This window comes from Hyalella azteca, unplaced genomic scaffold (assembly GCF_000764305.2).
Source record: "Hyalella azteca isolate HAZT.00-mixed unplaced genomic scaffold, Hazt_2.0.2 contig12164, whole genome shotgun sequence".
In the NCBI taxonomy this organism is placed as follows: domain Eukaryota; kingdom Metazoa; phylum Arthropoda; class Malacostraca; order Amphipoda; family Hyalellidae; genus Hyalella; species Hyalella azteca.
The window spans coordinates 412,409-433,821 of NW_025942128.1; the positions used below are offsets into that span (position 1 = coordinate 412,409).

General features: G+C 36.5%; 1 protein-coding gene across 1 annotated transcript in view; it reads right to left on the reverse strand.

Moving 5' to 3' along the window:
• Nucleotides 1-21,413, reverse strand: part of LOC108680576 (cytotoxic granule associated RNA binding protein TIA1) — a 444,699-nt gene that overhangs the window by 410,862 nt on the left and 12,424 nt on the right. Inside the window, exons 2-3 of the mRNA XM_018169449.2 lie at nucleotides 19,684-19,780; nucleotides 8,037-8,132 (exon numbers count right to left, since the gene is read on the reverse strand). Of these exons, the coding sequence (XP_018024938.2) occupies nucleotides 8,037-8,132; nucleotides 19,684-19,780 (193 nt within the window). The remainder of the gene's footprint in view (nucleotides 1-8,036; nucleotides 8,133-19,683; nucleotides 19,781-21,413) is intronic.

Sequence of the window (21,413 nt, forward strand, 5' to 3'; positions counted from 1 at the left end):
TCAAGTCTCACGCTGTCCTAGGGGACGGTGAGAAGTTATTGAAAATATATTGGCCGATATGGGCGCAGTGGAGCAGTAATATGCAGCCATCACTTCACGAGATGCCAACACCTGGGCGACGCTCAGGTCGCTCAGCACGCATATCCCTTAAGCGAAGTATACGTCGGCTTATCCATGTGTTAAAATGTCATCAGTTTCACATGCAGAAAAGATGAAAAACAGAATGACTGGGAAATTATTTTAATTTATATCCAATACATGGGTATGCAATTTAACATAAGAAGCAACGTGCAATTTACACTAGAATTGAAATGTGAACAAAGGTGTTGGTTTTAAGACCAAAATTTTTACTCAGATTCTGTTGTATAAACCTGGTCTTGGGTTTAAACCTTAAAACCAAACTAAATATAAAAGCATGCAAAAACAATTTCTAGGAATCATCGAGAGTTACGGAAAGATTTTTCGATCCACGAGACGACGCATGGACGATGAATCTCCGATCAAACATAAATGTGGGGCACTTATTTTTGTTTCAATCAAAACACCAACTCAATATTTTGTAGCTAAACTTTTCAATCACTAATTTCTACCTCTGTCTCCTAAAAATTAGCAAACAAAGCATCAATTTTATTGTCTTTGTCCAAACTTTTATGTAAATGCTAACATTCAATAGAGGTTGAAACATACACGTGGAATAAATTTCATTCAGTTGGTCAGCAAGAGCACCACAATTGCTGTTCCTTGCATCGCTGAATTCAAGCAACTGGAACGAATCTGAAACGATGTTTTTGTTCAGTTTTGTACGATGAGATTGCTCGCTATTTCCTCTTACGAGTGACCGAAATGCCTGCATGCAAGGACGATGCAATAAAATGAAAGCTCTAGCTAGAACGTGTATTTAGATTGCCTAAAAAGAACGAAGGTACGTATCATTGAATAAAAAGGAAGGAAAATCGCTTGCAGGCGCATCGTGCAAGCTTGGCTGCAATAACGTATCAGTATGAATAAAAAAAATATAATTAACGAAAAAAAACGAATGAAGCCAAATGAATGTCTTGCAGTGCTTATACCACCACAAATGCTTTCAGGTAATGAACAAAAATGTTGTGAAATATTGTATTCTGAATATACTAATAACAAGTGTCATGGAAAAGTTCAACTATCCAACGGTCTGTATTTATTCAGGTAAAATTTTCAGTACACGTAAATTACTGAATTTAACAGCAGCTTCAACAATAATTCAAATCTTTACTTCAATTTTTAATTTGAATTAAACTCATTTAACCTTAGTTGATGCTACAGCTAGCCAGTACAAGATAACTGTTTCAGCCCAAATTGTGAAGCGAAATGCTTTATATGAAGCTGGATTGAGAGAAGAAACATAATTATCAAATGAATCAAAGAAAAATAACATGTCCGACACACCTTTGTTTCATGATTTTATAATTTTCCCACTCTTTGAATTGAAATGACCTAAAATCGAATACATTTCATCCAAGAAAGCGAATTCATTGTGAATGCGAAGACGATGCAGTGCAAGAAACTGACGCCAGTTTAATTAAATTATAGATCTGTGAAAGCGTAAACGTTTGTGCAACCATAGGTCGCTATACTTCGTCGGTGCCGTTCCTTGTTTACGTTGTAGCGAGCGAGTGGAAATTTTCTAAAGATTTCCACGAGAAGGAGCACCAAGTTGCCGGAATTATCCTCTTCACTGCTTCTGCTATCACATAAATTGGGCAAAATATGCAGGGAGCAAATTGGCGACCAGCAGAGTTCCTGGGAAATTTACTCGTGCTCCTAAAAATGCCGTTCAAAAGCATTGTGGGAGTAAATAAGAACTCTAAAACTGGGGCAAGGACAAGTGCAGGAATGAACAGGATTCATGTCAAGCAGTCGTTTTGTTTCTTATGTTTAATAACTTATGTAAACGAACTAGGTTTACTCATCGTTGGAACGAAGAGAAAAACTGTCTAAAAATATTGGAACATAGAGGTAAAACACATTGTAACAATAATTTCAGTTTGATGCCAAATTAGAAGGAAAAAATTGACAAAAAATTTTAATTCCAAACAAAACGCAGCCAGAATTGTCGTATAAGGTTATATATACTAACGTATCTGAAATAGCTCTGCAAAACGAATCTGAAATAGCTCTGCAAACAAAGTTTTTTCAATGCGAAAAGATTGCCATGCAAATACATTGCATGACGTAAGAACTAAATGCACGCCTATCGAGAGATCTTATAATTACTGAAAAAATTATAAAATTACATCATAAAGCCAATATTTTTACATTATGCAAATTTTATTCTATTAAATTCTAGGTTAATTCAATTTGAATTCAAAATACCAAGCTGTACAAACCCCCACATGTTCTTAAAAAATTTCTACAATGAACTACGAAGCCTAATATGTATTAACACAATTCATCAGTGATATTTAAAAACTTAACCTGTGGGACAAAAATTTGAAGAGGATCATGGGGTAATTTGTCCAAAATCGCAGTCTGCCGTCACACCACCTACTACTCAGTACTCGAGATGCGTTACTCCATACAAAATTCCCATTAACTCATGCTACACCCTTAACAAAAACACAAAACCCAGCTAGAAACTCACTGTACAACACTCCACATAGAAAAAAATAAAATTGGAACGTATACATGTATAATTACACTTAATAAGATATAAATGGCATTTAAACATATATTGCAGTCCTAGTTTTCCATGAACTATGAGCGACGGATGAAGATAACGAAAATCGCGAGGTCGCTCGCATCGCTTTGAACAAGCAAAGTCCAGTTGAGAGGAACATAAACAGTTGCAGGTCGAGAGCCACGGTCTGTAGTAGGTTCATCACTCTAGCAGAGCCTACATAACCTTCAGACCATTCACATAATCCTGTCTTGCCAGGCTCGCCGCATTGATTTGCCGTTTTGCCGGCCCGTTGCCCCCGTACCGTGAGCCAGAGGGCGCCGGAAGCGGTGCTCTATACCTCCCCTGTGATGGTCTCTGGGCCGTACTTATGCTTTCAACGTACGAGTCACTGATAGCTCTGTAACTACTCTTAAACCTGCTCCAAAAATTTACCTCCGCGCAACGAATAAACGTCATCGATGGAGCAAGGATGCAGCAGCTGCATTTGAAGGAGAAGAAAGGAAAGCTCTGGAAAATAATTTGGAATATAATAGCTTAAATGTTAATCGTAGAGCAGAATCTATTTAAATGGAGAGCATAAAAAGGGATAATACCACGTACGTTTCATGTTCCAAGTAAATACGGTAACGCATTCTGTAATCATATGTACGTGAATTATCAAGTTATCATATGTAAGACCAGGAGCATTTAATACAAACAAATTCAGACTGCCTAAAACTTTTCGACAATAAACAATAAATAATAGGTATGTATACAAGGAAGTCACATGCAAAATAGAAATTTTCTTCCATTAATATCGCACAAAGCAGGTATTGTCATCGGAATGCAGTGTAGCCAGCCAGAATCAAATAGTCAGTTGCGGGAGCGAATACCACTTGCATACATAACCAAGGTCTTACGATATATGAACTTCATCAATGCATGTTCACAAAAGGGAATTAGAAAATTTAAATGACTTTAGGGTCCTCGTAGACAAACATTCAATTGTTTATACTATGTTAGCCATAATCATTCTCAGTGGATTTTCAGTACAATGGAATACAAGTCAAGAGAATTCCTTTGATATGGCCGGATTCCAAGATCTCAATACATATATCCGCGTTTAGATTCGCACCGGGCGCAAGTTTGTCAAGTATTGTTGTCGCAGTTGCCGGTTCCCCAAGATTAGAGTACATGAGTTTACCTCATGAAATAACCAGCTTTGAAGAGCTGTACAAACCCCTGTTGAAATTTATAGCCATATTTTCGGTGGCAGACTTATGGCGAATAGTCGTCCTGTTGTGGTATGGCTCTAATTTTCAACATGGATGCATATAAACGACTGTAAATTAATAGCAGTTTTAAATACTAGCATATTGTACTTTTATATCAATATTTTCGAATCAGGTAGCGTCTTACGAGTGTTTCCATCTCGTTGATTTCAATTTCAAATGTTAATTCAAATAATGAATAATTTTCCTGCAATAATTCGTTTCAACTTGAAATCCAATTAGAAAAGCATTAGGAGTTTCCAATTAGAAAAAACTCCTGCATGTGTGGAACTCATCGGCCAGATGCAGAAGAAAAAACACCAGTGCAAAGCAAAATATTTAGAGTAGAAAATAACGTCAGAATAACCCTATATGAAGATCTATCATAAAGCAAATAATATCAATAAAAGACTGAACCAATGACGCGAGTGGAGGCTAGACCAATCGAGCGTGAGTGTGATATTCGTTGCGATGCCTCCTGCCACATTCAGCGTTCCATGCGACGGGCTGCAACTCCAGAAATGAAACGAACTCTACGGAAAATCTTTACGTTGTTTTTCGATATTAAGCGACCGAGTTTAAGCAAATTACTTTTTTTGCTAATTGAACAATAAATTATGGGCTTTAATTACATACTTTTAAAGAGAGATTTGATACAGAATATTGTTTAGGTTAAGCCTAAACATACCAGATCATTCTCAGAACTTGTTCACGTTTAACGCCAACTCAAAAAAAGATTGATGTGTATTAGAGGTGCGTGTTGATACAGTTAGCGAATTAAAGAACTATTTATTGATAGAATGAACAACAAAAGCTTGTAAAAAATTGTCTTCATGAAAAAATGAATAAACTTATTTATAATGGCACTTGAATAATTTGAAAATTTCGTATTTTTTCAACACATATTTGTTTTTTCTCTGAATAGTACCATATAGTAAGGTCCCGTTATTAAAACTCGAACTTTTTAAAGGCTTAAGTTAAAATTACCTTCATAAACTGAAAGATCTGGTAAATTACGACGAAAGTGCTAAAAATTAAGGACTTCAGCGCTTCAAAAAAAAAAGGATATATATTTATAACATGAAAGTTGTTCAAATTTCGTACATGAAAAGTAAAAAGTTACGAAATTTATTTTCAGGTGGGTTTTCGTCGCACAAACAATCTATTCAATTCAATTAACGTGCAGTATGACGAGCCCAACCTCATTATGAAACTGTGGCTGTAAAAATCGGATACAAAAAAGCATCGAATTTGAAATCACCGTCAATTCAATTCACATTTCAGGTATTCCCTACTGCAGAATGCACCTTTTGCACTAGTTATTTCGCTCTGATTCATCCAAGTTGCTGTAGCGTGGTGATATAAAATGCACGCTCAGAAATGCAGTGCCATGAAGAAGGCGTTACAATCAGCAGATCAAAGAAAGCATCGAATTTGAAACCACCGTCATTTCAATTCATAACATTTCACGTATTCCCTACTGCAGAATGCACCTTTTGCACTAGTTATTTCGCTCTGATTCATCCCAGTTACTGTAGCGTGGTGATATAAAACGCACGCTCAGAAATGCAGTGCCATGAAGAAGGCGTTACAATCAGCAAATCATAGATAGCATCGAATTTGAAACCACCGTCATTTCAATACACAACATTTCACGTATTCCCTATTGCAGAATGCACCTTTTGCAATAGTTATTTCGCTCTGATTCACCCCAGTTGCTGTAGCGTGGTGATAAAATGCACGCTCAGAAATGCAGTGCCATGAAGAAGGCGTTACAATCAGCAGATCAAAGATAGCATCGAATTTAAATCCACCGTCATTTCAATTCACATTTCACGTATTCCCTAATGCAGAATGCACCTTTTGCACTAGTTATTTCGCTCTGATTCATCCTAGTTGCTGTAGCGTGGTGATAAAATGCACGCTCAGAAATGCAGTGCCATGAAGAAGGCGTTACAATCAGCAGATCAGGCATTCGGGGCGCCTCTCGAGCCAAGTAAGTAGCTTGCAAGTCATGCGTATCAATAAGGCGCTGAACATTTGTCTCAGTTCGAATACTTGGCAGTCTATAAGATTGCAAGTGAAGATAACAGCTGAGTTGCTATGAATTTTAAGATCTCTGGTAATGGTTTTTTATTCAAATGAATTTTTTATTCAAATGAATCGTTATTTAACATCGCTCAGTGCTGAGATTTCATTTAGTAGATAAAACTTGAAAAATAATGCCCAGTAACGGCAAAAACACACAATTTAACTCTGCGTCAGGAAAGGTATTTTCCTGTGTGTAATGGATAAGATTTATAGGTAAAAATAATAATGACAATATGTATAATATTCAACATAATATCACGGGTTGCATGGATGGAATGGCTTTGAAAGAATTTAGAGGATTGTGAGGAAATGAGAAAGCCAAAGAGAGTATAAACATTTTTTATGATAAGGATCTGCGAGAATCGAAACAATTGAAAAGTGGAAGTAATGTGTATCCTGAAGTACGTACATAAATATATTTTTTTTTAATTGGAGAGGGAACAAGCAAAAGAAGAGATAACGAAGCCGTCAAAAGAATAAAAAAAAATCGGCCGAATAATCTATTTTAAAATCAGCGAGAAACTGAGAAGAAGGAATATAATAGAGCGGAACATGAATTAATAAGAAAAAATGACATAAACGAAAATGAGTTAGCAAATACGAATCAAATATGTAGGCTAAACTCGAGAGTATTTTGCGGCTTGCCCATGGCAGAAGAGTGAGGAGCGAAAGAGTGGGACTGAGAGACCGAGAACTTTATCGCAAGCTGCCACTGACGTCCGGACTGTTTTTCCATACACCTAACAATGTTTATATCTGTGAGGCTTTTTGCGTAACACCTTCTCGAGACGTCACAAAAAATAAGGAATCATATATCGAATCTTGCTCCTGGCAACGGGGAGGTGCTCAGAGCAAACCAGTGACCCAGTTAGAATTTTGAGCCGAGACCGGCGCCGGGTTTAGCCGGGCTGGTCGCGCTTTAGCAGGATGGAGCCGTGAAACAATAACCGGCCATCTATCCCTAAAACTGCGCTGCGCCATGGCAGATACAGAGACAAAATTCTAGTAGCTCGGCAGGGCAATACGCGGCTGGCGATATCGTCTCTAAAGAGGACATTTCTGCTCTATCGCTGCTCTGTCGCGTCTCTACGCCGGCTCTGCAGCCGGCGACGGCCTGCTCTATTCCCTGCCCTAAATTTTAACTGGGGACAAGCAGTGACTTACAACTACTAGCAAACCAGCCGCTGGTTTGAAGCTTTAAGGTGCTGACTCAGTGACGTGAGAAGTTATTGTTTACAACGAAGTTGTTAATAGGAAAACCAGAAAAGCGGCGCAAAAAAAAGTATTACGCATTTTCACTTCATTTATTTCATTATAAACTCAATTATCATGTTCCAGTCCTACTTACACCAATCATACTTAAATCTTAATCTTGGAAATATAATTCGTGATAACAAATTTATATTAATGTTTCTACTGATCAAGACTCCAAACCTCGAATATTGAATATTGCAGGAAAAAAATTCCCGACTCGCATCGCCACAAATGAGATCTATTTCGAACTATACGAGTGCTACATAAGCTTCTGAAATTACAGATAGTTATCAACTTATCTAGAGGCGGTCATCAGGTCTAATTCTTATCTAGAGGCTGTCATCAGGTCTAAATCTTATCTAGGGGCGGTCATCAGGTCTAATTTAGAAGTGCAGTGGAAATTCCGATCCTTCTTAAGCCGGTACATCAATTTCATGCTCTGAACCAGATGATGGGATCGTCGTAACAATTCTAGTTTCCAACTGAAATGTCCGATAGGCATGATATACTATTAAATGAAATCTGAGATTCGTAATGATACATTCGTTATGATACATACCTAGTGTGTATTGAATACCGACGTACATCCAGCAATCCAGCCCGCTTAATTAACGTAATTCATTTTACAAACGACACCTTCCCTTAACCGGGGATGTAATTCAATGTCGATGCCTTTTAATTAACAAAACATATTTTACAAGCGACACCTTGCCTTAGAAGTGGAAGTAACTCAATGTCAATGTCAATTAACTAACGTAATTCATTTTCCAAGCGACACTTACCTTGCCTAAGCAGAGTCGTTTGTTCATGGTGTGCAAAGCGTTCTCCGCACTCGCTCGGTCCGCGAACTCGACGAAGCAATAAGGGTCGTTACCAGCCTGCAGTAAAAAAAGTGAAGGGTTAAGTTTTGCGACAAAAAAAATCTCTGAACCCACGGCCAGCATAAAAAGTAAGATATTTGAGGATATACTGTATATATATTTTTGTATATTATATAATTTCAAGTTATTAATAAAAAATTCATTGACGATTTTCTAGTCAGATCATATTATCAAAACAACTACCTAACTAGCATCGAATTAATACAGGTTTTAAACAAATTTAAATTTATTTGGATCTGATCTTAATGCCAGCAGAGAAATAAGTAACGAATTCGCAGAGGTCCCATTGTCGATGTGAAGTCGACGGCGGAACGCTTATTGGAAGTTGACCAAAAAAGTTTAGTCGGCACAGAACAAGGACTTGGAGAGGCAAGTTCTACAATGTTCTCGACTTGCAAAGATAGATCCTTACAGGCATCAAGCAAAATCAGACTAACAGATGCTGCTGCAAATAGCGCCGTGTTTTCAAAAATTTACATAACCTTGCTTGACTATAGGTTTCAATTGATAGGATATGCGTTGATCAGTCATTCGCTGTTTTTACTATTTGCTTTTACTAGTTTGAATATAATAGGATGTTATATTACTGAAATACACGAAGGAATCATCGCTTTTTCACGTAATTCTTTTTCGGTTGTTCGGTTTATTCCATTTTTAGGAATTACAGGAAGATTAAATTGGAAACAAAAATAACAGCATCTCACAGCACATACAAACGAAAAATAAAAATTAGCCTATCGTTTACAAAAAAAACATTGCTTACGGAAAAAACGGCATTGGCTAAATCACTTTGAAATTACACAAATAATAAATCGTGTTAATCGATAAATTAAATAATAAATTCAATAATGATGCTAATGAAGTGCAGCAATGTATAAATCATTCGGGCCTCAATAAGCAAAAAGATCAATTTCTCAATAGCAAACAAATAAATACCAGTACATTAATTATAACATGAATCAGCACTGCATGCGTTCCTTATTCTAGCAGATCAAATCTTCACCATCAAGTTCAATCGGAGCTAAAAGCTTCTTGTTCCCGAGGCCAAACTCTTAGGAAGGCTGATGCCCGCAGCAAAAATTCCTAGACAACCTGCATGGATCTTACGGAAATTTATTTTGATTCCATCTCGAGGATTTTTACCCGGAAGATAGACTTGGAATTCGATACTATTATGATCGCGCTGGAATCAGTCATTCCGGTAATTTGCATTCGGAACGAAATTGAACGGCACTTTCAATAAATATAAGGTACAGGAAATTTAGTCTTCCGGGAGACGGAAGTTGCCATTTGAAACCAGACAGTCGAAATTTTTGAAAACTCGAGTAAATTGCGTATTGAAATTCATAAATAGAGCTGACTTAGAACACAAGGATTTCTATAACAATAATTACGGATTACCTGTAATCCAACTAGAAAAAATGTTATTATCATTTTAAAATTAACCTAGTAAGGCCCAACATCTGACGTGCATGGGTGTTAACTGGTGACTTCATTTTCCTTATGCAGCCGTTACCTCTCAATCTTATGTATCGTTCTCGAAAACGCGCGATAAGCTTACTACGAATAAAAATTAACTTACTGAACCATACAAAGTTAGTGAACGATATAATTTATATGGAGTGTTCAACAGACTGCAGTATCATATTACACAGCAAAAATCTTTTGCAGGGTACATAATAATGCCGAAAAATATGGCTTTCAAGTCTGCTTCTATGCTCTTCCTCCCCAATAAGAATCAATTCAATGATATTATTTTGAAGAATTGGAGCATCAGGTTGGAAATAACGCAGAGTTTAATTGCGGTGCTACAATTTTTTTACGTTGGTCGGAAAGAGATGGTGGCATCTTGGTTTCCACTCAACAACGAAGAACTGATTACTTTTTTGCTGTTCAGGAAGAATGATTTCCGATTCATGATAAAAGAAATTATCAAACTTGACAATCAGCATGATCACTTCGAATTATCGGTTTAATATAATACTATTGCCCCTCGCAGTTACATGTTTGATTCTTTTCCATAGAAACTAATAGCACTAAAGTTTGAATGGAGCTGCAGCCAATGCTGGCAAGGCCGAGGCTGGCGGCAACGTTGAAATTAAGATGATTGCAGCATCAGCAGGGGCAAGATGGAAGAGCAAACTACTTGAACGCCCGGCAGTCCTCATGTTGCGGTCTCAAGTTGATGCCACAAAAACACCAAAGTTTGCTTCATTGGAGTTCCATAATGAGCTCGAGCGAATCTCGTTAATTAGTTTCCCACCACTTGTGTAAATTAATCGAGTTGAGGGGACTCGATGCAAATTGAAGACGCTGAACGTATACTTTGGCAGCCGTGCGTTATAGAGGCTGAAATATTTTTCGTACCGCCTGAGTTAACATCAGAGCGTCTAATGAATAGAGTAGCCACTACTGGGCAGAAATGAAGTGCTTGTTGTACAATTGCTTCGAACTTTCGCCGAAGATCAACCAATTTAAGAAATTCGTTTGTTGGAAGATCACCTGACTAAAATCTTTGAAATGACACAGCTAGTAATAAAAAAGTGACCCATGATTTCTAAACAGGTAACGGATATGAGATTATATGAAACTTTTTTACACTATAAAGTGAACTATAGGTTATCAAAAACTATTTAACTGTATTAAATACAATGCTTTACATCCATTAACAATTTTCCAGAGAGTAGAAGCGGCCCGCATTGAAGTTGCTATACATCCATTAACAATTTTCCAGAGAGTAGAAGCGGCCCGCATTAAAGTTGCTAATATTAGACAGCGAATTAGTGGCTATCGTTTGAATCTTGGCTAGGCAAAGCTGTTCGTTTTTAGTCGATGAAAGTGGAATCCTTTCTTGGTTCATGGGTGGCGTTGATCAACGCATATTACCCGTTTATATTTTTAGTCATGATATAGCCCTATTTAGTCAGAATTACCCTAATGTCCAACTTCTGTCGTGAAGACTACAAGAAGCGAAACTCGACTTCATCAACAGTTGGACAACAGTTTACGGTGGACAAGACGATTTAAAAGACAATTTACCAGACAAGTTAGCAAATAATACGCAAGGACAAAATCACCAAAAGAAGGCAAAAAATAAAGGGATGGCTAAAGTACAGTTCATGCATTTGTAGTTTTAATGTTTGTAAAATTTAATCTATTGTTCGAAATTAAATAATATAGATTTCTCTTCATGCATAAGCAAGCATTCGTTTGAGAAAATGATTCAATTTTACAAATTTATTGTAAAATCATTTAACATTTAGCAATCAAACCGCAACCCATGAAAGGAATCTCTTTTAGATGCACCAGAACTTTAGAAGAGGTTCCAATTACCCAAACAGCTCATTTACTCAAAAACAAAAATTTAATCAAGCGTTTTTATTAATTCAGGCATTTTATTGGCAATGAACAATCAATCACTAGAATCACAACCCGACACCTTCTAGAATTAAGAACAGAAACGCTGCATCCTCGTGTAAGTAAAACTTTAGTCATGACCGAAGACCATCCAAAAATATTCTGAACAGTAACGAAATAGTCAAGTGCAAGTCGCGATTTTCCGGCGAGATTGGCGAACTGTCGGGATAGAAAAAATTTGGCAAGATTAGCTCTTTAACTTAAGATAAGGGATGCCTGTCGGAGACCATCACTGCCTTGTTTCGAATGGACTATCTATCATGATCCCTTCCCTCAAGAACGTAGCCTATAACACTTCTAGACTGTAATATTATCAGACGACAGCCACCAGACAGATCACATCCATTGAAGTAGATCTATCAGCCAGCCCACAGGAAGTTAGCCTGGCATACTATAGCCCAGCATCGTCCGACAATACCCGAAAAAATTCTGCACCACAAGGACAGAGCGCGCCGGAGCTTTGCAGTGAATGTAATGCATACCAGCAACCAACCCGTCTGTATCGCACTCGTCCGTATCAGCCTACAGTCGAACGGCCACTCGTGGAAGGACGATTGGTTACAGAGCAGAACTATGCTATCTGAAACCTAACCACAGATACGGTGAACGAAAAATTACATAATTCAACGAGGCCGAGGCAGCCATATTCGATCCGCGGTCTGGTGGTGCACGGCAGGTTTCATGCGGTTCCCCTGACGAGCTAGGGCTGCTAGGCTAATATTAGTGGCAGTCTGTTTGTACGCTGGTTACAGTTCAAACTACAATCAGGGTAAGAAGTGATGTTTCCATGCAACGTTCAGTGGTGAACGATTATTACACTCTGGGCTATTGGCTTCAGAATGTGGTGGTGTAAAGCTCCTAAAATTTAAAGCAAGTTGATGTCATGGGCTGGTTGCTGACGGCAGGCTTAATCCGCCGCTGATTGGTGGTCATATACGGAAATATGCTAGGTGTTCCATTCAGGGCTGATAGGTGCACAAAATTGGTGGTGCACGGCTGCGCTCCCAAGATTGACTCTCCACCTTACGATTAACTCTCTAGCTTAGGCTTAACTCTCTACCTCGAGACTAACCATCTATCTTAAGATTAAATCTCTATCTTAAGATTAAATCTCTATATTACGATTAAATCTCTATATTACGATTAAATCTCTATATTACGATTAACTCTCTGTCTCTCTTTTACGATTAACTCTATCTTTTACGATTAACTCTCTATCTTTTACGATTAACTCTCTATCTTTTACGATTAACTCTCTATCTTTTACGATTAACTCTCAATCTTTTACGATTAACTCTCAATCTTTTACGATTAACTCTCAATCTTTTACGATTAACTCTCAATCTTTTACGATCAAATCTCAATCTTTTACGATTAAATCTCAATCTTTTACGATTAAATCTCAATCTTTTACGATTAAATCTCAATCTTTTACGATTAACATTATCTCTTACGAATAACTCTCTATCTTTTACGATTAACTCTCTATCTTTTACGATTAACTCTATCTTTTACGATTAACTCTATCTTTTACGATTAACTCTATCTTTTACGATTAACTCTATCTTTTACGATTAACTCTATCTTTTACGATCAACTCTCTATCTTTTACGATTGACTCTCTATCTTTTACGATTAACTCTCTATCTTTTACGATTAACTCTCTATCTTTTACGATTAACTCTATCTTTTACGATTAACTCTCTATCTTTCAACTCTCTATCTTTTACGATTAACTCTCTATCTTTTACGATTAACTCTCTATCTTTTACGATTACTCTATCTTTTACGATTAACTCTCTATCTTTTACGATTAACTCTCTATCTTTTACGATTAACTCGCTCTTTTACGATTAACTCGCTCTTTTACGATTAACTCGCTCTTTTACGATTAACTCTATCTTTTACGATTAACCATCTTTTACGCTTAATTCTCTGTCTCTCCTTTACGATTAACTCTCTCTCTTTTACGATTAACTCTATCTTTTACGATTAACATTATCTCTTACGATTAACTCTCTATCTTTTACGACTAATATTATCTCTTAAGATTTACTCTATCTTTTACGGTTAACTCTATAATTTTTACGATTAACTCTATCTTTTACGATTAACGATTAACTCTGTAGAGAGGTAAGCGGATGGCAGAGAGTTATTCGTATGACAGTGTTAATCATAAGATAGAGAGTTAATCGTAAGATAGAGAGTTAATCGTAAGATAGAGAGTTAATCGTAAGATAGAGAGTCATGCGATTAACTCTGTCATACGATTAACTCTCTATCTTATGATTAACTCTCTATCTTACGTTTAACTCTCTATCTTACGAATAACTTTCTATCTTACGATTAACTCTATCTTACGATCAACTCTCTGTCATACGATTAACTCTATCTTACGATCAACTCTCTGTCATACGACTAACTCTCTATCTTACGATTGACTATCTTACGATTAAATCTATATCTTACGATTAACTCTTTGCAAGACGATTAATTCTCTGTCATACGATTAACTCTCTGTCATACGATTAACTCTCTATCTTACGATTAACTCTATCTTACGATTAACTCTATCTTACGATTAACTCTCTATCTTACGATTAACTCTCTATCTTACGATTAACTCTATCTTACGATTAACTCTATCTTACGATTAACTCTCTATCTTACGATTAACTCTCTATCTTACGATTAACTCTCTATCTTACGATTAACTCTCTATCTTACGATTAACTCTCTATCTTACGATTAACTCTCTATCTTACGATTAACTCTCTATCTTACGATTAACTCTCTATCTTACGATTAACTCTCTATCTTACNGAAACGTTTTCCTTTTTAAGAAATGGTGAATTTTCTGGCTATTTTCTTTGCTTTTAAATTTTTGATAAACTTGCGATTTAAGCAGTCAAGTGATTTTAATACTTATATACGATTAACTCTCTGTCATACGATTAACTCTATCTTACGATTAACTCTGTCGTACGATTAACTCGTAACATACGATTCGAAATTTTACAAAACTCCGTCGCTTCCTCCGTTAGAAACGATGTCTCTCGAGTGTCGTAAAACGCTCAAAATCTATTAAAATGAATTTTTTTGGAAATCTCGCCAATAAAAGTAGTTAAACTTATTTCGCTAATAAAAACGTAGCAAACTCACTCTAGTGAAAGTATTTCGAGGGCCCGGATAAAAATTCCTGCAATTGTCGTTCAGAAAAAAACTCCTAAAATTCCCTCGTATAAAAACGCGTGCAATCTCCAAGATGAGAAGGGCTATACTTCTTTTAGATAAAAACGTTTTTAATTCCATTAATACAAATAATTTTATATGCCCTGCATATTACTATCTGAATTTCTTAAAATAAAAACGCTTATACTCCCCGGTAATCCGGACAAGAAAAATGTAGTCCTCCAAGCTTAAGAGTCTTTGTCACTGAAATTTATAGAATGTCAAGGTAGAGGCCATTAAAAATGATAAGGAGCTTCCTACGCGTGATCGTAAAGAATACGAATTAATTCAGCAAAGGAGTGTCGCTAAGCTCGGCAGACAACATGAATTTCAGAATTTTTGCGCGATCCTTAACTTGACTAGCCTTTTTTTGGCGCCGTTTAAGCACAGGCAATTGGACATCCAGTGTCTATTTTAGGCGCTTACCAAAATTATTTTTGCAGTATTGATAAAAGTTCAAAAACATTTATCATTACCTTCTTTAAAGCGTTATTTAACACGTATTTATAGCAGGCATTTAAAATAACAGCCTTCATTTACTCAAAACGCATGCCGAGAGAATCGGTTCGTTAATCACAATTGAAGACTTAAATGGGTTTCAAACTTGCAGTAGAGGAGAGGGACGTAATCGCAAGATCATCCAGGTTTGAAGAGAAAAATATTTATTTCAAAAACCTAAATGGATGAAGACACCGAACAAGTTTGCCATGTTGAACACCATGAGCTTTTATTGGTTCCACATGCTTGTTGACCATTTGCCGAGCACTTGAGAAAAATGTTTATTATAGAGTTTGCAAAGATTGATTTTTCTGGTGGAGAGGCACTTCTATTTGAAGTTTTATCTTCTCACCGCGAGAAACCTATCAAGGAAATTGCTCAAGTCTTCTCTTGGTTTAAACTTTTGCTGCTATCGATGGCTTGCAGAAAAGTAAATGTTCAGAAATTTTGCGTCGCTCGAGACGAAACTTCCCATGGACGCGGGAATGGATGGAACAGATTGCATCAGATACCTAATCCCAAAAGAAATGATTTGGAAATCCATGATAGGTTTAAATTGAACACCATCGAGTTTCCAGTCCAAGAATATAAACTAAGTTGGAAATGTTGAAAAGAAGGAACTCCTCTAAAGGCGGCAAAGTCGCATGGACACGGCTACCTTATTTAAATTTCTATCATCCAAAGTGTCGTTAATTCAAAATAAATAATACCTTCGATGCTAATTAAGTACATACACCGCCTTATAGATATTCGTGAAAGTGTAAAATTATCGAACTGTAGAATCATGAGACGAAAAAACGGAGGGAAAAATTATATGACAATTTTATGTGATCTTCACTTGGTTATTGTAAATTTATTGTAAAAAGAATCAGTTTGAGTTTTCTTTAAATGTCTAAACAGGAGATACGGAAGTACCTTACTAAATACTGGTTTGAACAGACCGTTTTTAAATTACGATATCAGAGTCATTTATTTGGATTCGAGATTAAAATGAATTCGAGATTAAAACGAATTCGGGATTAAAACGAATTTGATATTAAAACGAATTCGAGATTAAAACGAATTCGAGATTAAAACGAACTCGCGATTAAAACGAACTCGCGATTAAAACGAACTCGCGATTAAAACGAATTCGAGATTAAAACGTATTCGAGATTAAAACTAACTCGAGATGAAGTGTTTCGATGGAACGGGATTCTTAATTTGTGATGATTATTTGTCTCGAGCAACGCCTGCTTTAACCTGCTAGTAGGCATGATGATTGCGCCACCATGGTTGAACAAGTGGAGGACGATTTTGAGAGGCTGATTTTGCCCGGCCTGAGCCGAGGTTTTGCCACCACCAGTTTTGGACACAGTCGCCAGTCCCTTGGCAACTTTATATAAAGTCGCCACTCAATCAGGTCGACTTGCCTGGCCAGAGCCGCGCTTATGCCACCACCTTACGTTAAGGTTGACCAATGAAAAGCCCATTTTTGCAGATGTAGTTCGTTGTTCGCCTGTGACGTCACTGATCTCAGTGATGTCATGGGCATTAACCAATCACTGAAATTCAATCAAACCAGTCAACCAATCCGTCATAGGAATGACGGGTTTGTTTACGTTTCGTCTCTTGATCTCAGTGACGTAGCAAGAAAGCTGAACTGAAAGGCGGAACTTCTCGTTGGTCAACCTTGTATAGTTCAACCATGTGCGCCACGACGTATCATAAGCTCAAAGTACATTCAACTCCGATCTAGCTAGCAGAACTGAAGATAAGGTTCCTTGATTCGCTACCGCCTTCAAATTTAAAATTCAATTAGAAACGGCATTGTAACTGTTGTGCCAGTTAGTATCTTTGAAGCAACAAGATTAATATACTTTGATAATCGTGCACCCATAGGAAGTTCTTCCTTTCTGCAAGCTAATAGAAAACCATGCATATAACAGATAACTCATTATCGAGCATTATTGTCCAATGGATTTACGGTTAATCATACGGAACGTTCTTGGTATGTCCCCTCGATGTCTGTGTAGCTTTAGTCTCACTTCTAACAATTATGTCAAAATTATTATACAGAGTTCCATTAGGTACGTGTAACCCATGGTTGAACTATATTATACTAGTTCAACCATGCGTGTAACCTACGTTCTTGGACCTAGTTTGCATGATGAACGGCAACACGGCCACAACAATTATCTTATTAGACAGTTTCTCGCCAACAAATTAACGAAAATTGTTCTCACCGATGATTTCAAGTGATTACGTTCAGTCATTTTAGGACACTAACCTAACATCTCTTAATCGCATTTACTTTTCCCAATAATTTTGCGGTCATGCGAGTTTGTTAGTCAAGCATCTTGGATACCATCATTAGAAAGTCGGCAATAGTACTCAAGCAGCTCAGTAAGAAGAAAACACCGTGCAATTGTATATTATAAAGGTTAAAGCTAAAAATTCATCAATATATATCCACGAATGAAGTTCCCCAACCGCCCAAACGAAGCCAGCAAGAAACAATGCTTAAAATATGCGTAATAACTTCAATGTTTAATAAAGAATTAGATTTAAAGTTTTCTAATTTAATGAACAACAAATTAAACATGGCGATATTCCGCAATTCGCACCCTCAACACCTGAAAAACGGCAGTCGAGACTACAACGCATTTAACCAATGTCAGATAAGGACTAAAAGTCGATTAAATCTTGCTACAGAGCAAAGTAAACGGGAATCGATATATAAAATGTGTATCATACGAGATCATTGCAATTACAATAATGAATCAAACAAATATTTACCTTCAAACTAATGCCGTATGTGGTTACCAGAAGTGTCAAAACAGATTTGTAGACCGAAGTAGACAAACTAAGTTAGGTTCAACCGCACGAAAATTTTTATATACTGGAGTTGAGTCAGTGAACACACTTGAATGGGAAATATGAAGCGGTTGCAATTCAACTACCATACGAACTAATCATTTGAATCACGGTATAAGAAACTAATTCAAGTTCGGTCGCTGCATTCCAGTATACGTTACATCCAATTGATCCAAACTAAAGCGCATAATAAAATTGAGCTGCACCAAGCAGTGAATATATAAGCAGTGATAAATACTGGAGACCTTAAAATGCTTGGTGCAATTGTTTAGATAGAAAAAAGCTATCTCACTTCAACATTCACCGCTATAATTCAGAACACACCACCACGCACAATTTTCTTTCACTAAATTACTGCATATACTGGCATTTAATCTTCGTAGTCAGTCACACGGAACTCGGAATAAATTGTTAATCCTAAGGTTTAGTTCTAGTTACCCTGCGAAGTGCATAACTTTCAATAAGAATAGTTTTAATTCATTCATCTAGGCTATAATTATGTCTATATCCCTTATTCGTTGCGTTCTTACACATACTATACAAGAAATGTACGGAATTTAGTTATACAAAATCCTGTTAAGTTGCTGGTCAAGTTTACGTTTTCTTCGTTGCAGCAACTTAGAAAATGATTCGTGGGGTAACTACGACACTCATCTATATGAGAAGTTAGTGCAGGTTAAATCTTAATTGAATTATTTGAGTCGGATATCCAAACCAAACTTTAGTAGTGGAGAGATAGTTCTTCTGACTGTTTAAATGAATATTCACTCTAGCAACAATTATATAAATTGTTGTTGAATATCATATACGATGGCAAACATCCAGCGATTGCGTTGCACGGTTTCAACTTCCACCAAAATTGCGTTATTGAGACTTTTGAAATCAAATGTAAAAAACTGAAAACTGCATCAACACCTCCGATCTTATGTTTTTTGAGTCAATATCATCAGTTCCCTGCACTCAAACAAAACACCGTACCATTTGAAGTCACTGACAACAAATGTATTCTGATCTCATTTGTAATCGAAGTTATTTTAGAAGGGTGGCCCTTCTAAGCAATCACAGGCCTCGAAAAGGTATGAACTCTTGTATCTGAGAGCCAAAGAGTGAGCTGGTTTTCAATCCGGCATTTCATAATGTGATGTCATACATTTTCAAGCCGTGAATTCCGAAAATAATCTTATTAAGGCAACTCCAAGCAACATAATTAGCGTAATTTTAAGTATGGGTACTTGCATACTTTTACTTCGAATCACTATTTAAAGTCAATATTTTGTCGGAGCACTGAACTCGTTGACACTTAGAATATTTTAATAATAGGAATTAGGAGCTGCAGAAGATGGCCTGAAACACAGTAAATAAGGAAGTAAAATTTATACAAGAATTTGTATTCGAAACATATATCCTACCTTGAATTAATTAATGAATTAATTAAAAGAATTAGATTAAGACTAAATCAAAGATTATTGAAACCATGAAAATGTATATTAAAATCTTAACTACATATATATATTCGAAAATTTATAAAGACTTTGCACCCTCTGACCTCGTGGATAAGTTTGCAGCTTCTGACAGGTCCGATGTGGCTGAAGACTGCCATCAGCAGCTCCTCGCTTGCACTGTTGTCCAGGTTGCCTACGTATCTGTTAACAAATTCAAATTTATGTTAACTTTAAAAATTATATATATCATGAAGACATGATTATGCACTTGAAAAAGTCTACAGTCAATGCTGTGGACATAGAAGGAGATTAAATTTATTATTATGAAAGCAATACAGATAGACCTTAATGTTTGTTAAATAATACTGCGTGAGACAACGTTCAAAACAATTGGCCGATTTATTGATGTTGAAACCAAATTATGATTCAACAAATGATTGCAAATTGTTTCCACTGCTTCCATTTTAGATACAATTAAAATTAAATTTTTGTGTTACAAAACAATTCTAGCTTAGGTGGTCAGTCGTCATTTTCGCTCTGCAGCATGTGTTTCACTGATCCATCGATACTGATGCGTTAGAAGAGAAAACATTCATTATTCAGCTTCACACAATGCGAATATTTACAGGGCTTTCTTCACATATTCATTTCAAAAACTTAAGTTACATGATTTGGGAATTAGTGAACAACGCATGGAAGGGGCACGCATGGAAGGTCGCCATATAAGTTATTTTAAAATAATTGTTTAGCGCAAGCGGTAAGCAAACAAGCACTTCTATGCATCGTGTTTCTACTCCTGCTCACTATTAACAAATTAAGCTGAGTTTTAAAAAATTGTTAAATATTTATAAGTAAAGTAGATTATTTCTGCTCCTATCTTCTCCTTGAACCTCAATTACGCGAGATATTTACAATAAAGTCTAGGCTTTACTCGGAATTTCATGATGCATGTTTAATTTATTTAATAGTCATTAATGAATAGGTTTCCTGGTGGAGTTTCATATATGTATGTCTGCTGAGTGTCATGTATGTCTGCTGAGTGTCATAAATGTCATTTGAGTGTCATATATGTCTGTTGAGTATCATATATGGCAGTTGAGTGTCATATATGTCTGTTTAGTGTCATGTATGGCAGTTGAGTGTCATATATGTCATTTGAGTGTCATATATGTCTGTTGAGTATCATATATGTCAGTTGAGTGTCATATATGTCTGTTTAGTGTCATATATGGCAAATGAGTGTCATATATGTCTGTTGAGTGCCATATATGTCGGTATATATATCTGCTGAGTGTCATATATGTCTGCTGATTGTTAGGTGTCCGAAAATGTTAACTCGATTGTGGAAGTGAATATGTGTTCAGTTTCGAGATGATAATATAAGAGGGATATTTCCGCGTGAGCGTTAAAAAACTTAATAAAATTTTAAGTTTCGAGTTAAGAAAAATAGAATATCTTTATCTATAGGATATAATTGCAGAGTATTGAAATCACTAGTTTGCTTAAATCGCAAGTTAACGAGGAATTTAAAGGCACAGACAATACCACAAAAAATTTGTGGTATTTGTTCATGTTATATTTTTCTTCGTGGTAACCTATTGAAGTATACATGTATACCAACGGTTTATACAAAGTCCCAGAAAGAGTCCTAGAATTTGAAACAAGAAGCAACACCAGGGGCCACGGCTATAAACTAAAAAACTGCGCTGTAACACATCCATGCGACAACATTTCTTCTCGCTTCGAGTCACCGACATGTGGAACAGCCTCCCTGATAGCATCGCTGATGCTCCGAGTATGAACGCCTTCAAGTACAGACTAGACGAAGCTATGC